At 38.0% G+C, this 24,688-nt stretch overlaps 1 protein-coding gene and 1 long non-coding RNA gene across 4 annotated transcripts in view; one reads left to right on the top strand and one right to left on the bottom strand.

Moving 5' to 3' along the window:
• LOC111873734 (major facilitator superfamily domain-containing protein 8) overlaps positions 1-12,620 on the bottom strand; it is a 36,497-nt gene extending 23,877 nt beyond the window's left edge. The window contains exon 1 of one of the 2 annotated variants that reach the window (XR_002844423.2): positions 12,318-12,620. Coding sequence is in view for 1 of the 2 variants with exons in the window: in XM_023868674.2 (XP_023724442.1) it covers positions 12,318-12,349 (32 nt within the window). In the remaining variant the exon portion in view is untranslated. The remainder of the gene's footprint in view (positions 1-12,317) is intronic. The other variant, XM_023868674.2, reaches the window with a different exon arrangement.
• A 44-nt stretch (positions 12,621-12,664) lies between these two features.
• On the top strand, positions 12,665-24,465 carry LOC111873737. 2 transcript variants are annotated; one of them, XR_002844424.2, is made up of 4 exons: positions 12,665-12,759; positions 21,346-21,505; positions 23,038-23,134; positions 23,655-23,890. It is a non-coding gene; the product is annotated as an uncharacterized LOC111873737 (long non-coding RNA). The 2 variants fall into 2 exon arrangements; XR_002844425.2 differs by lacking the exon at positions 12,665-12,759 and adding an exon at positions 17,045-17,223 and having other exon boundaries at positions 23,655-24,465.
• Positions 24,466-24,688: the final 223 nt, after the last annotated feature.

Here is a 24,688-nt window from a genome sequence, read left to right as displayed (position 1 = left end):
AGAAATTTGGCTAAACAACTGATACTTCAGAACTGAATAGTGACTGTGCCTTAATTTTCGCTTACACAGAAGCTGAAGTCTCCACGCAACTAATATCAAAGCGTGTCACTGAACTCGATCCTGTGCCAGTTAGAATCTGGATCCATCTCAGCTATGGTTTTTTAAAATCACGGACTGCTTACTTCAAATACAGGAAGAAAATTAACATGTTGTTTTGAAGCCTGAAATATATATAAAAATATTTAAAAATTCAGTTCCTAATCTCACAGATCGCATGCAGTTTCTCCATTACAAAGTCCTACGGGTTTATACTGTTTCGGGAAATATTCGATTTTATTATAAGAATCATAAGAAATAAGTAAATATACTGTGGGTAAAACGCAGAGTTTTGTAATGTTCAAACTGTTAATCGAGTTTCATATTCACAACAAAATCTAAAATGTAAGATTTGAGGCTTTCACGGCGGTGACTATGGAAAAAGCAGTCTTCTGGGATTTGGCACCGTGTATATGTGGTGTTAACCGACGTTTCGGAGGAACGTATCGCCTCCATTTTCAGGGTAGAAGGAAAAATATAAGAAATAAGAAAAGTCTGCTTTTACCGGTTCTCACGGTCTCTTCGCTTGCGGATTTCTTATATACGTTCCTCCGAAACGTCGGTTAACACCACATATACACGGTGCCAAATCCCAGAAGACTGCTTTCTTCAAAATCTAAAATACTAGCAGGAAAACGTGCTTTGTAAACAACTTTTCGGAAAATGTAGACATGAGATACGATGTGGTATTCATTACATTACTACCGCTGTTTCCTTTTCTAGTTTTTGAGTTGTAATGTCTCAACTGCCGATCACAGTGGCCTCGCGGCCTGAGGCATGAACTGTCTTCGCTCGCTCGAACACTAGGATTGTGGGTTCGAATCCTTCTTGAGGCATGAATGTCTGTGTGCATTTATTCTGTATGTAGGTAGAGACCTTGAGACGGACTGATCCCCCGGCCAAGGAGTCCTACCGACTGTGTATAGGATCAAGAAAATGAAAAAGCGGATAAGGCCCAACAATGGGCTGTAGAGCCATAATAATAATAAAAATAATAATAACAATAACAATAACAATGTCACAACTGCTTAAATTCTAAGGTACTTATCACAACATAAGCATTTATTACTATTTTTTCCCCTCCAATGTTTACCTTTAATTAGTGTTTGACTTTATGTTGTGTTTGTCCAGTATGTAACTACTTTTATATCTACACTGTGCTGTGTCTGTAATTGGCCTTATGGCTGTTGGCTCAGAACATAAATAATAAAGAACTGAATTGAACTGAATTGAATTATTAATACACGTACTCGTGCTAACTTTGTAATTGGCCTCTGTGATGTTAAGTTTGCACGTAAATGAACACGAAATGAATTGAATTAAAGGTAAATATAAAGATCTCCCCTTGGGCCTAGGCACCATGCCATGAAGAGAATAGGTAAGTGCCACATGTTCTCAGACTTAGAAATAGATGGGAGTATTCAGTTTCACGCTCTGACATCTATACCCCATGGCGGGGGGGCAGGCCGAGTTATCCATTTGAGTAAGAATTATTTCGGGAAGAGTAAACCTTTTCACTGTGTAATATGAATCCTTTGATGGGGAATTAACACTGCAAGATCTCTTCAAGCGCAAAACGCGAAAACATATCAATGTCCGGAATAACATTCGAAATCGAGAAATCAAGATTAGCAGTCCATGGAAATCTTAAATCTCGTTGCCGCAGTCAATGGCTCGTCGAGAATTCGCCATCTTCTATTGTTCTGATGAGGGAAAGTCTGCCACAGCGTTGTAGCAATAAGGATCAAGTCTCAGGGAATTAGGACAGCTGACCCAACCAAATGGAAGAGTGACACTGCTTTAAAATGCTTGACCCTTCTTTCAGTACTCCAACATGTCCAGCTTGTGTAATAATACAAAGATAAATTACTTACGACTGACTGAGGTTCTACAATTCAGTTGAAGTAAATTGAATTAGGAGAAGGGTCATGACAGAATGGAGACGTAAAGAACAGCCTCTTTAATTCGTCTCTGCAGAGCTCGGACAGCTTAGTTAAGTGACGGACAGGATGACTGGGGTACTGACTACTTACACTTTCGTCAGCACATCCAGACAGGATCTGGGGCCTAGCCAGCTGCCTAACCAAGGAGTACGGATTCTTTCTCCAGAGTTGAAGTGACTGCGGATTAATGGTGACAACTCAGCTTTATCTAGTGCCGAGGAAGAACGTGTTGAGCTGTATCTTAATTCCTCCACATGTATTCATGTAGGGACAACTTAGCTTATGCATTTTTAACGACAGGTTTCTACTCCGGTAAAACAAGGAAAGCACCAACCACATAGAACAACTATAACCGCACACGGCCTGAACACTTCTTACAACCGTTGTTCACCACTTCTCGTGACCGTTGCCTATCTATCTTTATGTTTATTTATTTGTTTGCCCGCTTCGGTAGAACACTTTTGACTCTTCTCAGGGTTGTGCCACGGTAATAACTGGGGCAACGCGGAGACTGCACATTTAAAACTAGTCCACTGATACAAATAAATACTCTATTTCCTGCTTAATCACAAATACTGTTTATTTCAGAATCAAACTATAACTTTATTGGCGAGTAGGGAGTAATGTGCCAAAGATTAATCGAGCTAAATAAATACTGTTAAATTTAGATAAACTTAGAGAGAGCAGGTAAATGACGTCTGCCTCTGGTGAATTCTAAGTGCCAAGTCGGATACGTCTGTCTCTGATGAATTCTGAACACCAAATGCTTCTGCCCACTCTATCTCCGGGAGCGTCACTTCTTACCGTATAGGATTTGAACCGACGGCCTTTCTCCCAGACAAGAATTCTCTCTAATGGCTGATTTTAACTGCCAAATCATGATACCATCAGTACAAGACAATCACATTACTAACTTTGAGAATGAAGAGATCCAGAGATTTTGAACCCGGGACCCTACATGTGAAAGCACTTATGTCTTAGTTTAGGGCAGACAACAAACATATCCTTTTCATAATTGCCTCGACCCTCTAACGGTCATCCAAGGTCCAGGTAACAGAATAAGTTGTTCCTGTCTAAATGCGAAAATCATGTCAACTTCTTAATGGGTGGGTCTCCCTAATAAATCAGTCACTCTATTGAAATGGCTGAAAAGGAACATGCGTCCATTAAAGAGTATTGAAAGGTTTGGACGGTTACACAACGAACTTAAATTAAGACTCTAAAAATGTTTCTTGGATCATTATGTTACAAGAATGCCTAAATGTTCGCACTGTTAAAACCTTTTTATATAAAGAGCAAGTGCCCTAATAGTCAAAAGTTCAGACAGTAACATGAAAGATAAAATGAAATATTTGTTTCCGCTCTATATTTAAATGTGTGCAATCAAATTCTGTTTCATCAACGACCTACATCGCACATTCTAAACAAGAGCGGAAAGATACAGGTCTACTACATCTGGAAAAAAAAAAGTATTTTGAAAATTCACGTTTTGAAATCTTATTTCTCATGTTAACTTCACGTTCTTGTGTCGGGAATATAAATGTGTCGTTTCAAAGAAATACGTTAAACGCGGGATATTTCAATCAAACAAATTACCGTTGTCTCTATTTTGCCAAATACAGACCATAAGTTTGTAGAAAAATGTAGATCTATTAGGATTTATATTTCATACTTTGCGCTCATTTATTTTCTTCGAGAAGAAATTCGTTTACCAATGATCTTAGTTTCATGTAAAGTAAGAGTTATATTGTATCGATAAAAAAAGTAAAGCTATCCCTGTAACAGGCCATGAAGGCCCATAGGGTTGTGAGACGTTGAGGCTCCCACATTATATAGACAATCGGCTCAAAGATGGCTGTAAGGTTGTCAGCCTTACGCGCCAGCCGCGCTTTACTCCCCAGGAAAATTATTTAATTAATTCCTGGTACTCATTTCTGTTAGACGCTGAGTCAACCCCAGGGCCATAATGCGGCTGGAAGGATTAGGTCAATTGAAAAAAAAAAGTGACCTCATCGGGACTTGAAGCCGCGACCTTCCGGCCTGTATCATAGTGCCTCAACCAACTACGCTACTGCAGCTATAATTAGAATCATCTAATAAATTGTAGTGTATACCTACTATTTCATCAAAACTCTCTTTGTAGTTCCTAAGATGATGCATCTCAATTTACCCATTTCTATAGACAGCCTAACCATAATTGTTTTGCCTAGTTCTTCACTTACAAGTTAAAAGACTAATGTAAGATTTGAGGCTTTCACGGCGGTGACTATGAAGAAAGCAGTCTTCTGGGATTTGGCACCGTGTATATGTGGTGTTAACCGACGTTTCGGAGGAACGTATCGCCTCCATCTTCAGGGTAGAAGAAAAAAATATATAAGAATCTGCAAGCAAAGAGACCGTGAGAACCGGTAAAAGCAGTCTGCTTTCTTAAAAGACTAATGTTCAACCCACATTCAGATATTCCGCTACATCTTCTGGCTCGCGTTTAGTACGAGTATCTGAGGTTCCGGTCATAACTCAAACTCGACTTCATGAATCTCCGTCAGCCAAATGATTTGCGCCTATCTCACATAGACTTGTCTCGAATCTGCGAGGTTTAATTAACTAACTCTCCGAAGATTCCTCTCTACAGAGACGGAGATGCATAGACCCTCGATTACATGACACTAATACATATATAAAATATTAAAAAATACACTGGTGTTATTTTAACCTCGTGGAAGCATAAACCATACTATGTGTAGTAAACAGTGTATAGTATATGGGCTAAGACTGAATTAGCATTTGTCAATAATTTCAGTGAGGGGTAAAAGTAGTAAATATTAACGAATCGGAGAGTGGAACTGTTTATTCGCTTGGACGACAGGTCGGCATTGTAGACAGACAGGCGCGCGGCCCTGTTGATTGCGAAATCTTTCCAAAATAATACTCACTGTAGAGAAACCACGCCAGATTCACTCACATTTCGTATGCTCTGAATTCGTCTGTCAGTAATTTTGTTCTTTTTCTTAACTTTCACAAAGAGAGAAGAAGCGCATTACCTCACCTGAAGACGGAAACAGATCCAGTTTCCGAAACGTCGTGTTATCTATTTCCTAGAATTCCGGACGACGGAAAAAGTCCAAAAACCCAGTAATTCTGCGAACAAATTTAGAGCAAAGCGAATGGTAAAAACTGTTGTTTTGTGTACTTTAATCGTCATCGTTTCGGAAAACAGTGAGAAAGGTAAGAGTTTTCGAACTGAATAATATGTCCCAGAATTACTCTTCGCCGACATTCTTGACTTAACAAAAACAAATTATTTAAAAACAGGAAAGTTAACGGAGAAGAATCAGTATTAAGCTGGTCTGCCATGGTGAATATCATCGTTTAAGAGCAGTACTTTTATACTTGACTCGCACGGTTGGGGGTTCGAATTCCACCTGGGACACCGATATCGGAGAGCATTCTTGAACACCGCTAAACGTAATACGTACTATTGCCCAGGTTTTGGACTTGAACCATGGTGTTGTTCCCTGTACATATAACAGTTTCTTACAGTAAACTACAGTTACAGATACAACCTTTTAATCAGTTCTGTTAAATTATAATTTAAACACAGGGTTTTCTTTAAAAGTGGACGAGATTCATGTCTTAGCATGGTTGTACAGTACTATCTCTGACAGCTCAATTAAGACCGCTGGACATATTTTTCGCTTTTCTAATTTACGTATCTATTAATGGCGTCACAGAACTGAAGGTTTTCTTTGATTCATAATTTGTTCGATGTTTCCTTTAAACATCTGCACAATTTCCGCTGAATTAAACACTCACTGGACTGTCAAAGGTCTGTAGCCCGCATCAAAGCTGTGACTAGGCAGGCATGAAACTCAGAGAGACAGTTTAAGAGAAGGGGGGAAAAGAGAATTGTACGGGTGTGAAACTTGGTCTCTGACATTAAGGGAGGAACATAGACTGACGGTGTTTGAGAACAGGGTGTTGAGAAGAATATTTGGACCGAAGAAAGATGAAGTGACAGGAGGTTGGAGAAAACTGCATAATGAGGAGCTTCATATCTTGTACTCTTCTCCAAGTATAATAAAATGATCAAATCAAGGACGAGGTGGGCAGCGCATGTAGCACGAATGGGAAGAAGAGGAATGCATATAGTATATTTGTGGGAAACCCAGAAGGAAAGAGACCACAGTGAAGACCAAGGCGTAGGTGGGTGGAACATATTAAAATGGATCTTAGAGAGACAGAATGGGATGGTATGGACTGGATTGATGTGGCTCAGGATAGGGATCAGTGGAGGGCTCTTGTGAACACGGTAATGGACCTTCGGGTTCCGTAAAATGCTGGGTAATTATTGAGTAGCTGCAGATTTGGCTTCTCATCAAGAAGGGCTTAGCTCCATAAGTAAGTAAGTACACATGTCTCTGGAGGTTTTGCAATATTCCTGACGAGATTGTCACCACAATTCATGTCACAGGTCCTTTGCATTGAATTTTAGTTTCTTGTAATTAAGGTAGACAAACTGTATTTCAGGAATATTCCAATTAATAAATCAATACTCCTCCCATCCAAGAGCAGCATTAAATCGTAATATGTCCATAGGTATCTAATAAAAGCTTCGAAAATGTGCAGATGTTCAAATTTTTTGAACAAGAACAAATTAAGATTTCATTCACGAACAATTTACGACCTGATAAAACCATCTGAATGCTTACTACAGTTCATCTCCGCATATTTCATCTTCCTGTGTGCTATCTACAAACATGAAGATTCACGTGTACAGCCACAAGTCAACGCATGGAACATAGCGACTACATGCACCAAAAACAACAGTATAACTACTGGCAGCCATAAGTAACATTGGTATATACTACAATACAATTGAAATAACGTGTAACAACAGAAGCCATATTTCATATTTTATAACTACACGTAATTGTGTAACATTAGACAAAATTATCATATGTTATGATTTAACTTGGAGCATAGCTCTGTATGGGGCTGAAACATGGACACTTAGGGCAGTAGATGAGAAACATCTGGAAAGTTTCGAAATGTGGTGTTGGAGAAGAATGGAGAAGATCAGTTGGACCGATTATGTGAGAAATGAAGAAGTGTTAATTAGAGTCAGTGAGCAGAGGAATATCCTACATGAAATAAGAAAACGGAAGGCTAATTGGATTGGTCATGTTTTACGCAGAAACTGCCTTCTAAAAGAAGCTATCGAAGGAAAGATAGAGGGGCGGATAGAAGTGACAAGAAGACGAAGAAGAAGACGTAAGAAGATGCTGGATGACCTTGGGGACAGAAGAGGATACTGTCATTTGAAGGAGAAAGCTCTAGATCGCATTAAGTGGAGGAATTGTTTTGGAAGAGACTGTGGACCTGTCGTCTTGACAGATTACTGATGATGATGATGATGATGATGATGATGATTTGCAAGTAATTTTAAAGCATTTCATCTTAATGTATGCTCTGAAGATCACCCATATGAGCCAAGACATATAAAGGCAGTAAAATAAATTACCTCGTACTTGTTACACTGGACAACACTCTTATTAAGATGAGAGCAACAGTTAAATTGCGACACATCAAAATAGTGTTATAACATATTCTCTTAAGGTACAGAACGCTTTAATTGTATATTCCAATTTAATATGTATCAATTAATGGTTATTTAATAAAACATTTCTTGACACATAAGAAGTGCGATGGTGAAATGAATCCATATTAAATTATTGTGTGGAGACAATGTTACTCTTTAAACCGGATTCATACAAATTTAGGTCACGTGATACTGAAGAGCAGCGTAATTATTGAACTAAGACATTTCGTGTTACTATTCAGAAGTTTCAACTTGAGCAAAGTGAAGATATTTCATGATGCCGGATAACCAACGTGATGTAACATTTTGGAAACTCGTTTTGCAGAAAATAAAATAAACTTTTTTATAGATTTTGCTAAAAGCCATTGCGAGAATAAACAACGAGCCTAGAAAAGAATTTCTGATGCCTACTTTATTATTATATAAATGTTTCCATCTACAGAACTTACGGAGAGTACCAGATATATTATAAATTAACGATTATAAAACTTTATGTCCTACTTCTATGTGTAGGGAGCTGGGATAGCGCAGTCGGTATAGCGACTGGCTACAAGGTTGACAACCGAGGGGTCGGAGTTCGATTCCCGGTAGGATAAAATATATTCTCTTCTCCAATTCATCCAGACCGGCTCTGGGGCCCACCCAATCTCATATCCAATGGGTACCGGGGGTTCTTTCCCCGAGGGTCGGAGCGTGAAGCTGACCACTCACCTCAAACTAGTGCCGAGGTCAAAAAAATGTGGCTCTATACATTCACTCCCCCAAGCGCCTTCATGGCGTAATGCTTAATTAATTACTTTTGTACGTAATTTTCACTAGTATATTTGAAAGCTGTCAAGCATAAATTTTCGCAAAACTCGAACTTTTCTTTCAGTTTATTAGGGAGATGAAACCAATTTTAATGGGGAAATCTGAAAGGAAGAGTCTACTTGGGATATAGAGACGTAGATAGGTGGACAATATTTAACTGAATATCTGGGCAATATGTGTGAGGCAACTGACTTGATTAACTGACTCTGATGAGGGCCCAGTAGCGAAATATTGTGAACACGGTAATGAAATTGTGGCTTTCATACAAGGCGGGAAAATTCTTAAACAACCAAGCGACTATCAGCTTTTCGTTGAGTGCTGTGATCTATGGAGTTGGTCTCAGAAAATTTGAAAACAAGTGTCTTGTATAAGTTAATTCAGGCTCCTATATACGCCTTGGATACGCCTTGGTTTAATTCATTATACTTCACGAATGACCTGCTGAAATGTAATGCTTCGGATCCAATTCTATCATTACATGGCATTACATACGTTATAAATGGTTATCAACCCATCCAGTGTGACTGATAAAATGTTTTTCCTTTCTCTCCTTTTTAATCTTTCATCCTTGACATGTTGCGGTCTGAGAGGCCATCTTCAGAGGATATATCAATGCAAGCGGAAACTACTATTACAATGTCATTGGTCAACATCAATACATAGATACAGTATCATCATAATGCCATGAATATACAATCTGATTCTTTAACAACTACAGTGATATGCATGAATATATTAAAATATTTATAAATTATTATAATTAGTCTGTTTACAAGTGTGGTTTAAAAAAACTTTGTTAAAATTTAGAACCAATTTGGTTAGTGTCCGTTATACTGCCAAATTATTTTTAAATTATTTGGAGTGCGTAATTCAATGAGGCTGTTGTAGCTCCTGTGTTAAAATTCGTTACCAGGAAACGGCTAATGGAGACTGTAATAGACTGAGAATACTAGTCTGTATGAGTCAGTGATCTGCAAAGTGTAATCACGAGTCGTGAGTTTGTAAGCGGTCAATAAATCGATTTACCAATTAGAACCCCGTCTATAGTCACGTGATATATATATATATATATAGTTCAACGAACTTCATGGTTGAATGGCTAATATTCTTGTTTCGTATTTGGGACTTCCAGAATTCGATTCTGGGGTCAGAGGCAGACAAATCTGACGTAGGTGCTTCATGGCTTTCAAAGTCGCTCCAAGCAAATGTTGGGATTCAGGGAGCTCCTCAATTATCCTCACGAGGCTGAGTGAACCCCGTTCCAGAGCCACTATTTCTCAGAAAATCTGGTAGCGCCGAGAATCGAAAAAGGGACCTCTGGATCTTTAGCCAGGACTCTGACCACTCGACCACAGAGGCGGTTTTATAATTATAAATTTAAATGGCTTTCCTATGAACTTTTGAATGTTAGTCAACTTCTAAATAACCAAGAAGTTCACAATGATACAGTCTACGACTGAAAAATATCCTCTCAGGAATGTACAGCCTAATCCACATTTTAATACTGAGCATGAGGGAAGAGAACTCCGATTTACATGCTTTCGCGTTACGTCGCCTTTTCGGGGAACATAAGAGCGCCGTGTGAAATCGGTATATTCCTGTACTGAGTTGAATTGTAGCAGTAAACATATTTTCAAGCACAGACTGAATTATTTATAATTAAATCTCAAAACCGGTTATGTTATTTTTTTTTCCTTGGCACTACAGCCCCAGTGGGCCTAGGACTACCTCCATGAACTTCTCCGTTCACTTCGGTTTTTTCTAGATCTTACATATTCGGTAGGACTCCTTGGGCGGGTGATCAGCTCGTTGCAAGGCCTCTAACTGTACACAAATACAGAAAAACGCACACACACAAACTAAACATCCATGCCCTGATTGGGATTCGAACCCACGATCCCGATTTCCAAGCGAGCGAAGACAGTTGATGCCTTAGACCGCCTGGCTACCGTGACCGGTGGTTAAGTTATGTAGTGATCCCGAATTCAACCTCTTGACAGGGCAGATTTGAAATTCTGAAATGATGAATCCAAACCGAGGGAGCATTTTGTACGGGACTGGCCTATTCGCTTTCATTACCAACTTCACGCCGTGACTGTGAAACAAGAATGACCTTGGTGTTGTCATGGCATATCAGAATAAGATAACTTAGTACAACGACTAACAAGCAAAGTGAGAGATAGGAGAAAGCGACAGACCGTAATAGCGCATTGGTCAACAACCTTTCGGAACCCACCCTGAAGTATCGGCATTCTTGTGAAACAGAAATGAGTCCATTGATGTTGAAGTGAACAATTGATGTGTAAAGAGGAGAACCGTGTCACGGAGTGACGTAAACAGACTACAGATGTTCATAAACCAGTCTTCATATCCCCTATTAAAAATTGTATTAGTGTAAAATTGACTGCCTCTATGATCTAGTGGTCAGGGTTCGATTCCCGGCTCTACCAGATTTTCTGAGAAGTAGTGGGCCTGGAACGGGATCCACTCAGGCTCGTGATGATAATTGAGGAGCTATTTCAAGGAAATAGCGACTCCGGTATAGAAAACAGAAATTAACTGCGCTGACCACGCGACATCGTCTATCCGCAAAAGTTGGCACTAAACTTCGCCGACAAGCGGCGGTCGCTCGGTCGGTATAGGTTGCTTGCGGACTAAAATCACGGAGTTTATTTTGTTTTTTATCAGTGTAAAATTATTAATTTCTGGATATTATCGGTCATCCTGTTTTTTTTTTTGAGACAGAGTCCAGCCTCCAAAACCTTATTTGTATTAATGTAAAAAGTAAAGCTATCCCTGTAACAGGCCGTGAAGGCCCATAGGGTTGTGAAACGTTGCGGTTCCCACATTATCTAGACAGTCGGCTCAAAGATGGCGGTAAGGTTGTCAGCCTTACGCGCCGGCCGCGCTTTACTTCCCAGGAAAATTATTTAATTAATTCCTGGTACTCATTTCTGTTAGAGGCTGAGTGAACTCCAGGGCCATAGTGCGACTGGAAGGATTAGGTCAATTGAAAAAAATCCAATGACTTCATCGGGACTTGAACCCGCGACCTTCAGGGCTTGTAGTGCCTCAGCCAACTACGCTACCGCGTGCCCTCGATTTGTATTAATGTAGTTCGCGATTATTAAACTGCTGTGTCAGATATTTTGGATTAGTGGCAAAATGTCTGGACACCGCGTCTGGGTTTAAGGCTGAAGGCCCAGATCGTCTCTGTTACTAATTTTGTCCCGGAATAGGATGAATTGCTTAAAAATTACTGCATGGAATTTGAAAATATTTAAAATTAAAATTTAATTGCGAAGCTTTAGTTTTGTCAACGGGCTTGTAAGTCGGATCAGAGGTGCCGTGTCATTAGGGAACGAAGCGACTTTGGCTGTTCATGCACTAAGATCGTGGGTTCGGGTTCCATTTGAGGCATGGATGTATGTCTGGGTCTTTACTGTGTTTTTGTTGCACTGTGTAGGTACCGTTCTTGCGATGGGCTCATCCCCCGTCTAAGGAGTCCTATAAACTATCCGTAAGACACATAATTCTGGATTAATTCCAAACGGGAACAAGCCACATGGCCCACTTTGTAATAATAATAAAAAAATAAAAAGCTAATATAAAACTATGAACTTCTAAAGTTTGTCCATTTTAATGAAGAATAAATCCCTCATCCATAAACACGAATATCCTGCAATATCTGAGGAGATATAAAAGAAATGCTTTCGTAAAACTTTCTTCAGATCACAACTGCACTTTCCTGTCATATTTTCTGAGGATGTGTATGTTCGGATCTGGGTTGCCGCTTGGTTCCTCGCATATTGTTATCATAAAACACCCCCTCGCATTATCCAAGTGTATTATTTTTAGCTAGTACCTACCTTTTCCGCTTCCTCTTCCTAAACCAGTCCATGATGACTTGGCTGGTCTGAACTATTGTCCTGAGTCAAGGTCTGACAGGCAAGTGCCAGAGAATCAGCTGATGAGAAATACCTGATTCGAAGCCAGCACAAAAACTTATTGCTTCACAATATTTAGTAACATAAATATAGCTTACAGTAGCAAACTGTATAATTATCAGCTCGTAGGTAATACACTTCGTCTATTCCTGTGTTTATTTCTCATGACGTTTTAATAACACACACACAAACGTAACTCCTGCACACCACTCACAGCGGACTGTGGGTGGTGATCTGGCCTCAACATGCGGCCTTCAAAGAGCATCAACTAGGTTTCACAGAGTACGCATGCGTCAAAATTCATAATAATACGACAAAACTCCTCATCGAGTACGTCAATTAGAAGATCACGGTCGAATAGAACGTAAGTATATTAATTAAACCAGTATTATTTTAAATATAACACTCATATAATTGTATATTTTATGAGAAAATATAATTATTTTCATTCTTAACTCCGGGTCTATGGAAATCTTTATATAATTTATGTAATTACGAATAGCTGTTCCTGTTGCGGTATAATCGTATCATAACTGTGGAAAGACTGGATGCACCAAGATATAAAAAGTACCTACACGTGGCATACTCTTATCAATTTCTACATAAAGTAGCCAATCACTGATGTGTATAGCGTATCGGTAAATAGAAGATAAAAAATATGTCTTTCTGATGTCAGCGTCTAGGCTCTAAAACCGTGTTTCTGTGTGACGACTTGAATCCCCCCCCCCACAAACTATATACTAGGTACCTCATGATTTATTCCTTTTTTACTTGATCAAGTAAGCTGGTGCAGTGATAATGCTGTAGACATGCAGCCTAAAGCCACCTGGTTTAATTTTTGTCAGGTTACCTTTTCGTAGTTTTCCTCAGTCTTTCTTTCCAAAACATGTTTTTATTTACTGTAGTGATGTTATATTTTAAACAATTGTGGGAACCTCAACATCTCAGAACCCTATGGGCCTTCACGTCCTGTTACAGGGATACCTTTACTTTTACATTTAATCACAAGGATACTGAAGTTATGAAATTTCGATTTATGTTCAGATAATGTGTATTAAATATTGGTACAGTGACAGTGATATTTTCGAAATGTCAAATATGCAACTTGAGAAATGCCCATCTGGATCAACAGGAAACTGAAAGTGTTGATAGAAGAATCGTCTTTGATATAAGCTATCTAATTCCAGAGAAAGTCATTCCTTAATAAAAAAATATACGAATTATTTGGAAGTAAGAGTAAATTTTAGAGGTCTGTCATAGTAAATAGACATTTAACTCAGGCGTGTTTAGATAACAGCAACAGCAGATTTATGAGCACTGTCCCATTAGTGAAGGAAATGAGTGGAGGGAGTTTATTTGTATATGATTATACACATTTCATTAATTAAGCAAATTTGTTCTCAGAAATTTATGATTTCGACCATATCAGTGGAGCTGTTAGCAGTCTTGACTGGCAGATTAAAACATTATCAGATGTTTATTAAACAGATGGAACAGGGCGGGAACGTAGTTTCGGCCTTGGTCAGTACACAACAGTATTCCAGGCAGAAGTGTATGCCATTAAGGTATGCGCAGTTGAGAATTTAGATAGAAACTATAAAAATAGGAATATCTATATTCTATCAGATCGTCAAGCTGCAATCAAAGCACTTGGTACACACAAAATCACTTCAAAATTGGTTTGGGATTGCCACCAATCCCTTACACAACTGGCCAGACATAACACAGTTCAGCTGATATGAGTGCCAGGTCATGAGGGTGTTGCTGGGAATTAAATGGCAGATCAACTGGCAAGAACAGGATCTTAACCAGCTTGCGACATCTCGGTAGAAGAGTATTGTAGGGAATGAAACCGCAGATCAGCTGGCAAGAACAGGACCCGAACAGACGTTCACAGGACCTGAACAGGCGTTCACAGGACCTGAACCAGCTTGCGGCATCTCAGTAGGAGAGTATTGCAGGGAATGAAACCCCAGATCAGCTGGCAAGAACAGGACCTGAACAGCCGTTCACAGGACCTGAACCAGTTTGCGGCATCTCAATTGGAATTGTTTCTTGCATCCTGTTGTGTATTTAATCAATATTAGGGTTAATTTCACCGACCACACAACACGTTTTTATTATTGTCACATTACATGTTTCGACCTCAAGAGGTCATCCTCAGGTGTACGAACACAGTTGCACAATCACACGCAATTATATTCGTTTTCCACCTGAGGATGACCTTTTGAGGTCGAAACATGTAGTGTGACAATAATAAAAACGTGTTGTGTGGTCGGCGAAATTAACCCTAATATTGATCTCAATTGGAGTTGCGAAGAAAGTTGTCGGGGACTGGACAGATAGAAAAAAAAAATACTGGGAATCCACAATTGCACTCAGACAGGCAAAAGATTTTATATCAGGACCCTCTACCAGAAGAACGAAGGACCTGCTGAAATTAAACAGAGATCAATTAAGATGGGCGGTAGGATTACTTACTGGACACTGCCACCTAAAAGACACCTTTTCAGACTGGGACTGACAGATGACCCAACGTGTGAAAGGTGCCTACAAGAAGTCCACTCAGCCACACATATCCTTTGTGATTGTGAGGCCATAGCTTACTTAAGATTTCGTCACCTGGGTCAGTTCTTCATGGAACTAAGTGACTTTTATGATGCCCCCATATATAAAGTCCTACATTTCATGTGAAGTGTAGGATTAATAAAGGGTCAATCCAAAGGAGAAGCACAATAGAAAATTGAAGGTCGCAGTGCGAGTGCCCGATTTTATGGCCCACCCGTTACACACATATAGACGTACATTATTCAACGATTGCAACGAAGAAAGGTATTTCCTAGTGGAGTTTTAAGTCTGACATTCCTTCCCCCCACAAGAACTATCGAGGCTACTAATGACACACCACAATCGACGTATTGTTTTGTGGCTCAGCACGCCTGAAATGAACAGGAAGCTTATACAGATAGAATTTACTCAAATATGATGTTAAATTATATGTGAATTAAAGCAGGTGTATGTATTGCCGTCATAATATATGAATAAGAAGCGTGGTTTGTCTAAAGTTTCAGATTAGAACTGCCAGACACGATTTTATTGAATTTGTATAGTGTCTATAGACATATGTATATACTCGTACTATAAGTGCTCTGAAGAAAGCAGTCTTCTGGGATTTTGCACCGTGTATATGTACACGGTGCAAAATCCCAGAAGACTGCTTTCTTCATAGTCACCGCCGTGAAAGCCTCAAATCTTATATAAGTGCTCTGTTTTGCAAAAGAAAATCTTCCCAGACTTTGTTACACAGGTCATGAGATAAATATTAACTGCACTTCATACAATGTTTTCAGCTTTCACAGAATATAAACACTACATCGAAACGAAAAACTTCTCGCTTCCGTTTGATATATTACGTAGGTTTACTTTTATAAGACATTGCGAAATATGGTAGCCAGCAAGAGCGTAATTTTGCAGCTCTCGTAAATTTGACCGACAAATGTTTATTTTTCCCTGAATCAGAGTGACGTTAGCTGTCGAATCAGCTGCCATTCACCTCCGTAGCTGCTTCTGTTTATTCAAAATTTCAGCTGTGGGTAAACTCTTGCAGAAGGTAGGAGCTCCAGTCATGCGTTCAAACAACATTACCTCGTACCCCCGTTAGGATCGCAATGCGACAGACGAAATAAACTATTTTCGTGTCTGCTTTTAATGTTATAAAAATTATGGCACCGGTTCAAAAACCATTAATTTGTTCCAAAACGTCATTTCTCTACTGTATATGATATAATATGACTTCAACAATAATTTAATCGTGTGAATACATTTATGTGTTTCATAGATTAGGTCAATGACCTTCCATCGTTTTCTTGGTCACTCGAGATCTCTCCCTTTCAATTTATATTAAAAGGCATTTTTAAGTCTTTTATTTGCATTCTACCAAGGTGCTGAAACCTTCGTTTTTTGTAATCTGATATTTTTTATCCACTTGAAGAATTTTTATAGTTCATCCTTGATATCTTTATTTTTTACCTTGTAAAGACGTGTACACCGGTCAACTGTTATTTCGAATCTAATTTAATTTATTTATATTGTAGGTCCCGTTTATTTAACGTCCGGATTCTCCTCCTTCAAATCAGTGCGTGCGATGTTACTATTACGTTGCATAACTTCAATTAGTTTTCTGTTTATTATTTTACTTAGTATGGTGCCATTTTTTGTGTCGAAATCTGTGAATGTTTCTTTCATATCGTCCTAAAAATGAAATACTATATTATGACCAGGATGGTTAAAAGTATAAATGCAATTCAATGTAACAGGAATTATTCCTCTTCAGTTAGAAATCAGTTAAAATTTCTCAAAAGGTATTTACAATTAATAACAAGAAATTTTCAGACACTGTAAGGAAAACAGACATTGTTGCCGTGACTCTTGTACAACATATTTAGATGATTGCCAATTGGTGGTTAAGATATGACCTAAAGAGCAGTTGTTATTCTCATTCAACAAAAATCAAAGAAGATGCTGTAAAATGTGGCGCCTCTAAAAAGGCTACGCCCCAGAAAGACGCTAGGTTTGCCTGTGCTCTCGCGTCGGCCTTGTCAATACAAGCGTATGCACGAAATTTGTCAAGGTTCACAATTATCGAAGAAACGTTGCGAACTTTAGGTTAATCTATAAGACGGATCTATGATTAGCTCTTTCAAGCAGAAAAAATATTACAACCTAAAATCTCCGATCTACACAAAGACCGAATTAAGTGGTGTAATCTCCGAAACAATAAGTTTTTGCTCTGTATCGACGCAGCTGATCCCCCGAGATTTAATTGCGGGTAATAATATTCTTATAGTGACACATCATTTCTAATGTGTATTGTTCCTGATAACAATTTAATTCAAATCTGAAAGATCAAGTTCTCACGTTCGCTAACACTTGTTTTATTAGCCATAGATATTTAACAGTAATTTTCATTTCATGCATCCTGTTGTGTTACAATATATAACCTCTTTATTACATCCGTCACAACACAACTAATATCAAGATCAGACAGCAGGGCCGAAAATAGTCTGATCTTGATATTAGTTGTGTTGTGACGGATATAATAAAGAGGTTGTATTTAACAGTAATTTGATTGAAACCTATGTGGTAGTAATAAGCAGCAGTCGTCACCATGAAACTTTGAGCTTAACACGTGATTATGTTTCGAACATCTCCCCTTCCTCTCTTCTTAAATAAAAACAGGCAAAGCAGTTGGTATCATCTGTGTACTCGAGGCGATGAAGGGAAGTGATTATGGATGAGGTCTGTCCAAAGTCTGAACACTTAATCTACCAACAGCAAGTGAAGAACTGACAAACTGTGGTCCTCTACAATATGAAGATATAATTTTATTAATAATACCTCCCTTCATTCATTTTTAATATATTATGCATGGACCTATTATAGATATTGTATTAGAATCTCAAACAATGTGTATGTGAAGATTTAGGTACAAGCATAAATATAATTCTGGATCCCTAGAGCATATATTTACTACTTCCACTTACTAAAATGACAAGTGACAATATAAAAACGGAGTGGAGTCCAGTCAAAAATCCATTTAAGATATGTCGTTCGCTTTGAGAAAACTATACAGAATTTTATATATAATAAATTAATTATTACTGACGAAATTGTTATGTATTTTGATACTCCATCAAAGAAGTGTGAGAATAGTTGACACCATTTAACAATTTCTGGTTTACAGAGGTGTTATCGAGTTTCTCTCAGGTACCCAGTTGCTTCGAAATAAACCCGCGAGTACCCCAAGTGAATGAAATACGCATTTGCAAGTACCTCCAGCGGTTAGAGGACCTTGCAACATGCAGACCTCATTGCCTCGCTCTCAGTAGCAATGACTTTCAAGGAATATATCTTATCGAACAATGGAAGGCGAAAGAAAGTGACACTTTATTACAGTTATGATGACGATAGAGCGTTTGCATGCCTTACCCATAGTGTTGTTAAAACAGTAACAACAATGTCGTCTGTAATTAAAGGTCTGCTGAACACACCAAACTTAATACATATTCTCGCATAAATATACCCATTTTCAGCCTAGCAACCGAACATCGTGGTGAAACTTCATGTTAGTGTTTGGTAGGTCCTTGGTACGTTGTTCAGCCGCGAGTTGGATTATTCTGATTTAAGTTTTTGTTGTTTTTCTCAGTTTCTCCAGGTGAATACTAGGAGAGTGCTTTAAGTGGGCTGCAACTACTTATTTCCAATTCCTTGTCCACTTAACTACTCGTGATCACATTCCCAACACACTTGATGGAATATTAAATAAATATTTGTAGTGGAAACAGCAACGTTAAATAGCCTTAAAATTTAGTTTAGATTCTGCGTCACTTTCAGATTCATATGCCTTACAATTCAACAACTTTATCATTCGATTGGCGATTTTAAAAAGAGCTGCTAAGCGGGCTTATTCATTTTTATGCAGCGCTATTATGACACAATGAATAGCCGCTTTTCATCCTGAAAGATTAGGTTCCTGATACATGGCTGGCGCGGTGCCATGTGAAATTAATTCGTATAAACGTAATACATCAATATCATAGCGTATATGATGAAACAGTGTCCATCATCACGAATGTAATTCCAGGTTTTGTCCACTGACTGACATAGATACTTGGCAAGATGAACTCAACAGCATGGAACGACATTTTAAAAACTGGAATTCCTAATTTTAAAAGGCAGTTACTGCAAAGTAATAGCAGTAACTGAAATCAGGTTGGGAAGAATTTCTTTTCCTGCCCACCTCTTTCCCTGAAAGTAATGCTGCTGGAATGTAACCTGGCTACTGAACACCATCTAGCATCGGAATACACAGAATATCCACATGCATTCTTTGAATTCTGAATGATCCTTGCTGTTACTAAGATTTCAAGAACACATCAACAACATTAAGATTCGTTTATTTATTTCCTCCTTGGGAGAAATTCAGAATTTGTCACACACAACATCAAAGATTCGTATTATCATAATATTTTTGTTTACTTAGAAACAATATTTATTATATAATTTACAGGTATGTGTTTGTTCTATAGTCATTCCAACTGCAAGCTAAATATAGATTTCCTAGACCCACCAAATTGTTTTCATCATTATCAATCTGCATACTGTTCTCCAACTTATTTCTCAGTCTTTCAAATANTTTAAAAGGCAGTTACTGCAAAGTAATAGCAGTAACTGAAATCAGGCTGGGAAGAATTCTCTTCTCGCCACTCTCTAAGAAGCACAGGCTTTAATTGGAGGGCAAGGAAGGTAACCACCACTAAATTTCTGCTGGGAGGAAGGTTCAGCTCACACTCATCATGAAAGAAATACTGTATTGTAAATACATTTGAGCCTCAAACTAACCAAAATTCAGCTCATTCACTCTCATTCTTGGAGCTCAGCCCTTCTTGAGAAGTCGTCTAGTGTGCAGTTACTCAAGAATTTCCCAGCATTTTATGGAACCCAAAGGCTCATTACTGTGTTCACAAGGGCCCTCCAATGGTCCCTATCCTGAGCCAGATCAATGCAGTCCATACCATCCCTTCCAATGTCTCTTAAGATCCATTTTAATATTGTCCACCCACCTACACCTTGGTCTTCCCAGTGGTCTCTTTCCTTCTGGCTTTCCCACCAATATCCTATATGCATTCCCCTTCTCCCCCATCCGTACTACATGCCCTGCCCATCTCATCCTCCTTGACTTGATCATTATAAGTATACTTGGAGAAGTGTACAAATTATGAAGCTCCTCATTATGTAGTTTCGTCCAACCTTCCGTCACTTCATCCTTCTTTGATCCAAATATTCTCCTCAGTACCCTGTTCTCAAATACCCTCGGTCTATGTTCCTCCCTTAAAGTGAAACACCAGGTTTATACCCATATAAAACCATAGGCAAAATTAATAGTTTTGTATATCCTAATTTTGATGTTTTTAGACAGCGGAGGAGAAGACAAAAGGTTCTGAACTGAATGGTTTTGGCTCGTTTCCTTTGATCTAATAATTTTGAGCATACTTTGTTGATCCATGACTTATGCTTCTTCAGTTCATAATAACCTAGACTCGCTTTGGCTGAAATTTTTATATTCTCTCTAATAGTTTCCCATGCTCTAATAATATCCACCTCAGTGTCTAAGTTTTCCAAAGCTGTGAACCTATTTGATATTTCAGCATAATACTGCTCTTTACCCTCTACCTCGTTTAATTTCTGGTGATGGAACCTCTCCATATGAACTCTGTGCATTGATTCTTTACTCACTGCCAATCTCTCCATAACTTTTGCTACCATCCGATAGTGGTCAGTATCACAATCTGCTGCCCTGAACAATCAGATATCAGGTATACTTGAATGCCATTTCCACTCTATCAAAATTAGGTCAAATTAGTTGTGTGTCTTTCCATCAGGAGATGTCCAAGTAAATTTGTGAATGTTACGATGTGGGAACATTGTACTTGTGACAATAAGATTTTTGGATGTGCTAAAATTTACTACTCCATTATCATTACTAATTTCATGCAAACCCTCATTCCCATTGTTGTTTTTTTATCCTCTATGACATTGAAAAACCATGGTTGGCCATGGGAAAATCAGGGACTGGGCTGCAAGGACTCTCAGTAAGAGCATCAAAGAGGTTGCCAGTTTGACCCACATGAGAACCTAACACTCACTACTTAGCTAGTCATGATATTCCCTGCTTTATATGAAACATAAATTTTATTACTTTTCTACAATAGCCAGTGAACATGATCAACATTTTACATGATCTGAAGCTTTCATGTCATTGAAGGCCCATCTTTTGAATTAGTGCACTGTGTAGAGCGCCAGTTAGATAGAAATGTCTGTGGAGAAACATACTTCTATCCTAAGAATTTAACCATTTTTCCTCATAGATGTTATTTCTCCGTTATTACAGGATCTCATGATGAAAAGACAATTGTCCCATGGTATTTGGAGGCACATGCTAATGAAGGCTGAAAACAAACCTCTATCTTCTCAACCTTCACTACACTGGCACAGCAGGATTAAGGACTATGGGACACGCCTCACATCAACACACAGTGAACATAATATAGGTCAATGGTTAATGACACATAACACCATTGCGAACTTCTATCAAATTTCATACTGGCATCTACAATAAAAATTCTGGAGCTTATGTAGTTTTGTTCACATCAATCCCATATATGATGTACATTATATGAAGCTCAAAACAAAACTTGAGTTTCTGAAAATAGGAACACTGAGCAAAACATTACACATGGTGTTATTTACACATATCTTATTTAAACATAAATCATTTATCTTAAAATTTGTTCAAGATGGTGAATATTTAGTAAAATAGAAGAAAAATTAACTTCTGAACTATGCTATGAAACATCTGTAGAATTAATTTAATTACATGTATATTTTAATTTCTTCTGATTTCTGTGCTGAAATAATGTGATGAAAAACACTTCACTGTGGATGAGGGTATATTATTATTATTATGATCTTTAGTACAGGAAGCAGTTCATAGATACCTTATCTTTAGATGTAATGTAAACTTCAAAATTAAGTTCTATGGTCAATAGTGTGATATATTTATTTCTTCTGAAGTCATCTATTTTTTGTCCATTTCCATCATTATACACGTACATCCATCCTTCTTTGCCAAAAACATGTGTGTGAATGTATTAATGGACTATTATGCTATGTGTTACTGATTAAAGTGTTGAATGCTTAGCCTGATGACTATAAGGTTGTATAACAATATGTGATGACAGATTATTATAGTTCCCATACCAGACACAAGAAGTTTTAATTTAATTGTTTTGCATTTTTACTAGGAAGAAAATACATGATGACCAGACACTAATTAATAATGAATACAGTATATATGTGTTATTTCTTCTTTAATGTTTCGCTTAGAGGGGTGGAGTCCAGCTGGGTCCACTCAGCACGGTGGCCACTGATTGGCCTATTGTACCTGCCCCAGGTGATTATGATAATGGAGAATTTGGTGGAATGAAGATTGGCAGGGGAAACCAAAGTACTTGGAGAAAACCCGCCCCAGCACCACTTTGTCCACCACAAATCCCACTTAACCAGACCCAGGATCAAACATGGGCCAGCGACTAACCACTTGAGCTATGGCGCGGCCTTCTTGAATGTTTAATTACTATATATTCTGGTATAATAAGGAAAGGGACCATATCCCACAGGAAGAATGATACTTCTGCTAGCCAGATTACAATTATATATTCCAACACAGATACAAACTGAGGAACAGAGAGCAAGACCAATCTTGAGTTAATAATTTATGAATGTAATACATCACGATCATAAATATCCCATGTCAAGCTTTGCTTTTTGATTCTGAAAGATCAGTGGTATACAGATATATTATATATGGTGCAATAAAGTTATCATAAAAAGAAATAATCAAACAGGCTAATCAATTCTTTACTTATTACAGTCCTAGTTCTGCACTAAATTAAAAGATAATCAAACAGGCTAATCAATTCTTTATTTATTACAGTCCTACTTCTGCACTTAATTAATGCTCATCTTAACAATTAATCTGATAATTCAGTGCTTAAGTATAAACCTCTAATTATTTATACAGGTCATATGAATATCCAACAAACATATTTAGAAATCTGCAGCCCATCCTGGCCACAGTTTCTCAAACTGAAATACATATGGTTGCGGGATCACTGCCGGTATGTGTAAATATAGTTTAATCAAAGGCGATTTCATTGTATGGTTTCTGCAAAATTCTTTTGAAGAAAAAGGTCATGAGATAATAATGTCTGAGATGGAACAGAAAAGAGAGTCTATAGCAGGTGAGAGTAGGAAAAATATCAGGCTATAGGTGCTAGCAGTTCATTGCTGATCCCNCTTTTGTGTAACCTGAATATTCATTAACACATTCATAAAAGTCTACCAATGGACCCCATTCCTTAGCCAGATGAATCCTGTCCATACCCAAGATTGTATATCATTAAGACCCATCTTAACATTATCTTACCAACTGTATTTAGATTTCCCATGTGCCCCCTTCCCCTCAGGTGACCCTAGTGAAATTTTATACCAATATTTCAATTCTACCATGTCCTCTACATGCTGCACCCACATCATCCTGCTTGATTTGATCACATTAGTAATATTTGGTACACAATACAAATTGGTATCTTAGGTTTGTGTGGAAGGAATTTCATTTCAAATTTCTGCCTGTCTTAGCTGCAACACTTGCTACAACCACACCACAAATCAAAGGAACTGTGATCTACTGGACATCCCGCTAAACATTCAACCTCAAAAGAGTGCAATAGAAGGAGACAAACTTACTATAGCATGTAAGTCATGAATTTCCACAGTGTGTTCCATGAAGTCCCATGGTTCTGCATGACAGAAAATAAAAGCTAAGATTTAAATTTCTTAGCTATAAGTGATCTGTGATACACAAAGAATGTGATCCTAAACATTCCAGTCATCTGTGCATTGTTTTACCCATTCATTCATCGAGTTCCTCCTTCTAAAGAGAGATTCAATGCATTGAAAAAGGCTGGTGAAAAATATAAACTGTCTAAATGTAACATTTAGTTTCAAGAAATGTAAGTTATTGTATGACAAGACAGATTGTAATTGCAGCCCTTTAATGCTACCCACAAAAGGGAGATGTCTATTCCAAAACAAAGTGTTAGTCGGTATTCACAGTGAACAAACATAATTTTGTAACAAATCCCACGTCCATCTCATGTTATGTTTTGAATAAATTTTATGAGAGTTTTGCAGTAAGAGAATAAAAAAGAAATGGACAATTAGTGACAAAGTAACAACTGCATAAGTAATAATTGAAGAAGATGCAGAAAATGAATGTGCAGAACAAGGTGGCCTAAAAGTCAGGTAACTGGTTAGTAAAATGTACACTAAAAACTACATTAGAAATTTCTTTATTACTTGTTGAATTTAGAAAAATGAGATCCTCCAGCTTCAACACAAAACTCATAATGCTGTGATACTGTTCTACAGTTTGATTAGCAGCTTTAAATCTGAACATTCCCATTAAATTAATACAAAAGAATGTTTTAGGTTAACTGACTTTTGGGTTACTCTGTATATGTATGAAAATTTATGTTCTTTATGGGATTCACTTATGCTACTTATTACAGATGCTGTTATTTGTTTCCTTGTTTATTTAACAGTGTTCTCATAAGTGCATGTTATAAGGTCAGAGATGCTGATATTAGAAAATGGAGTGCTAGGCCACACCC

Source organism: Cryptotermes secundus, unplaced genomic scaffold (genome assembly GCF_002891405.2).
Source record: "Cryptotermes secundus unplaced genomic scaffold, Csec_1.0 scaffold142, whole genome shotgun sequence".
Classification (NCBI taxonomy): domain Eukaryota; kingdom Metazoa; phylum Arthropoda; class Insecta; order Blattodea; family Kalotermitidae; genus Cryptotermes; species Cryptotermes secundus.
Note: the sequence above shows the minus strand (reverse complement) of the source record. Positions and strands in the feature narration are given on the sequence as shown.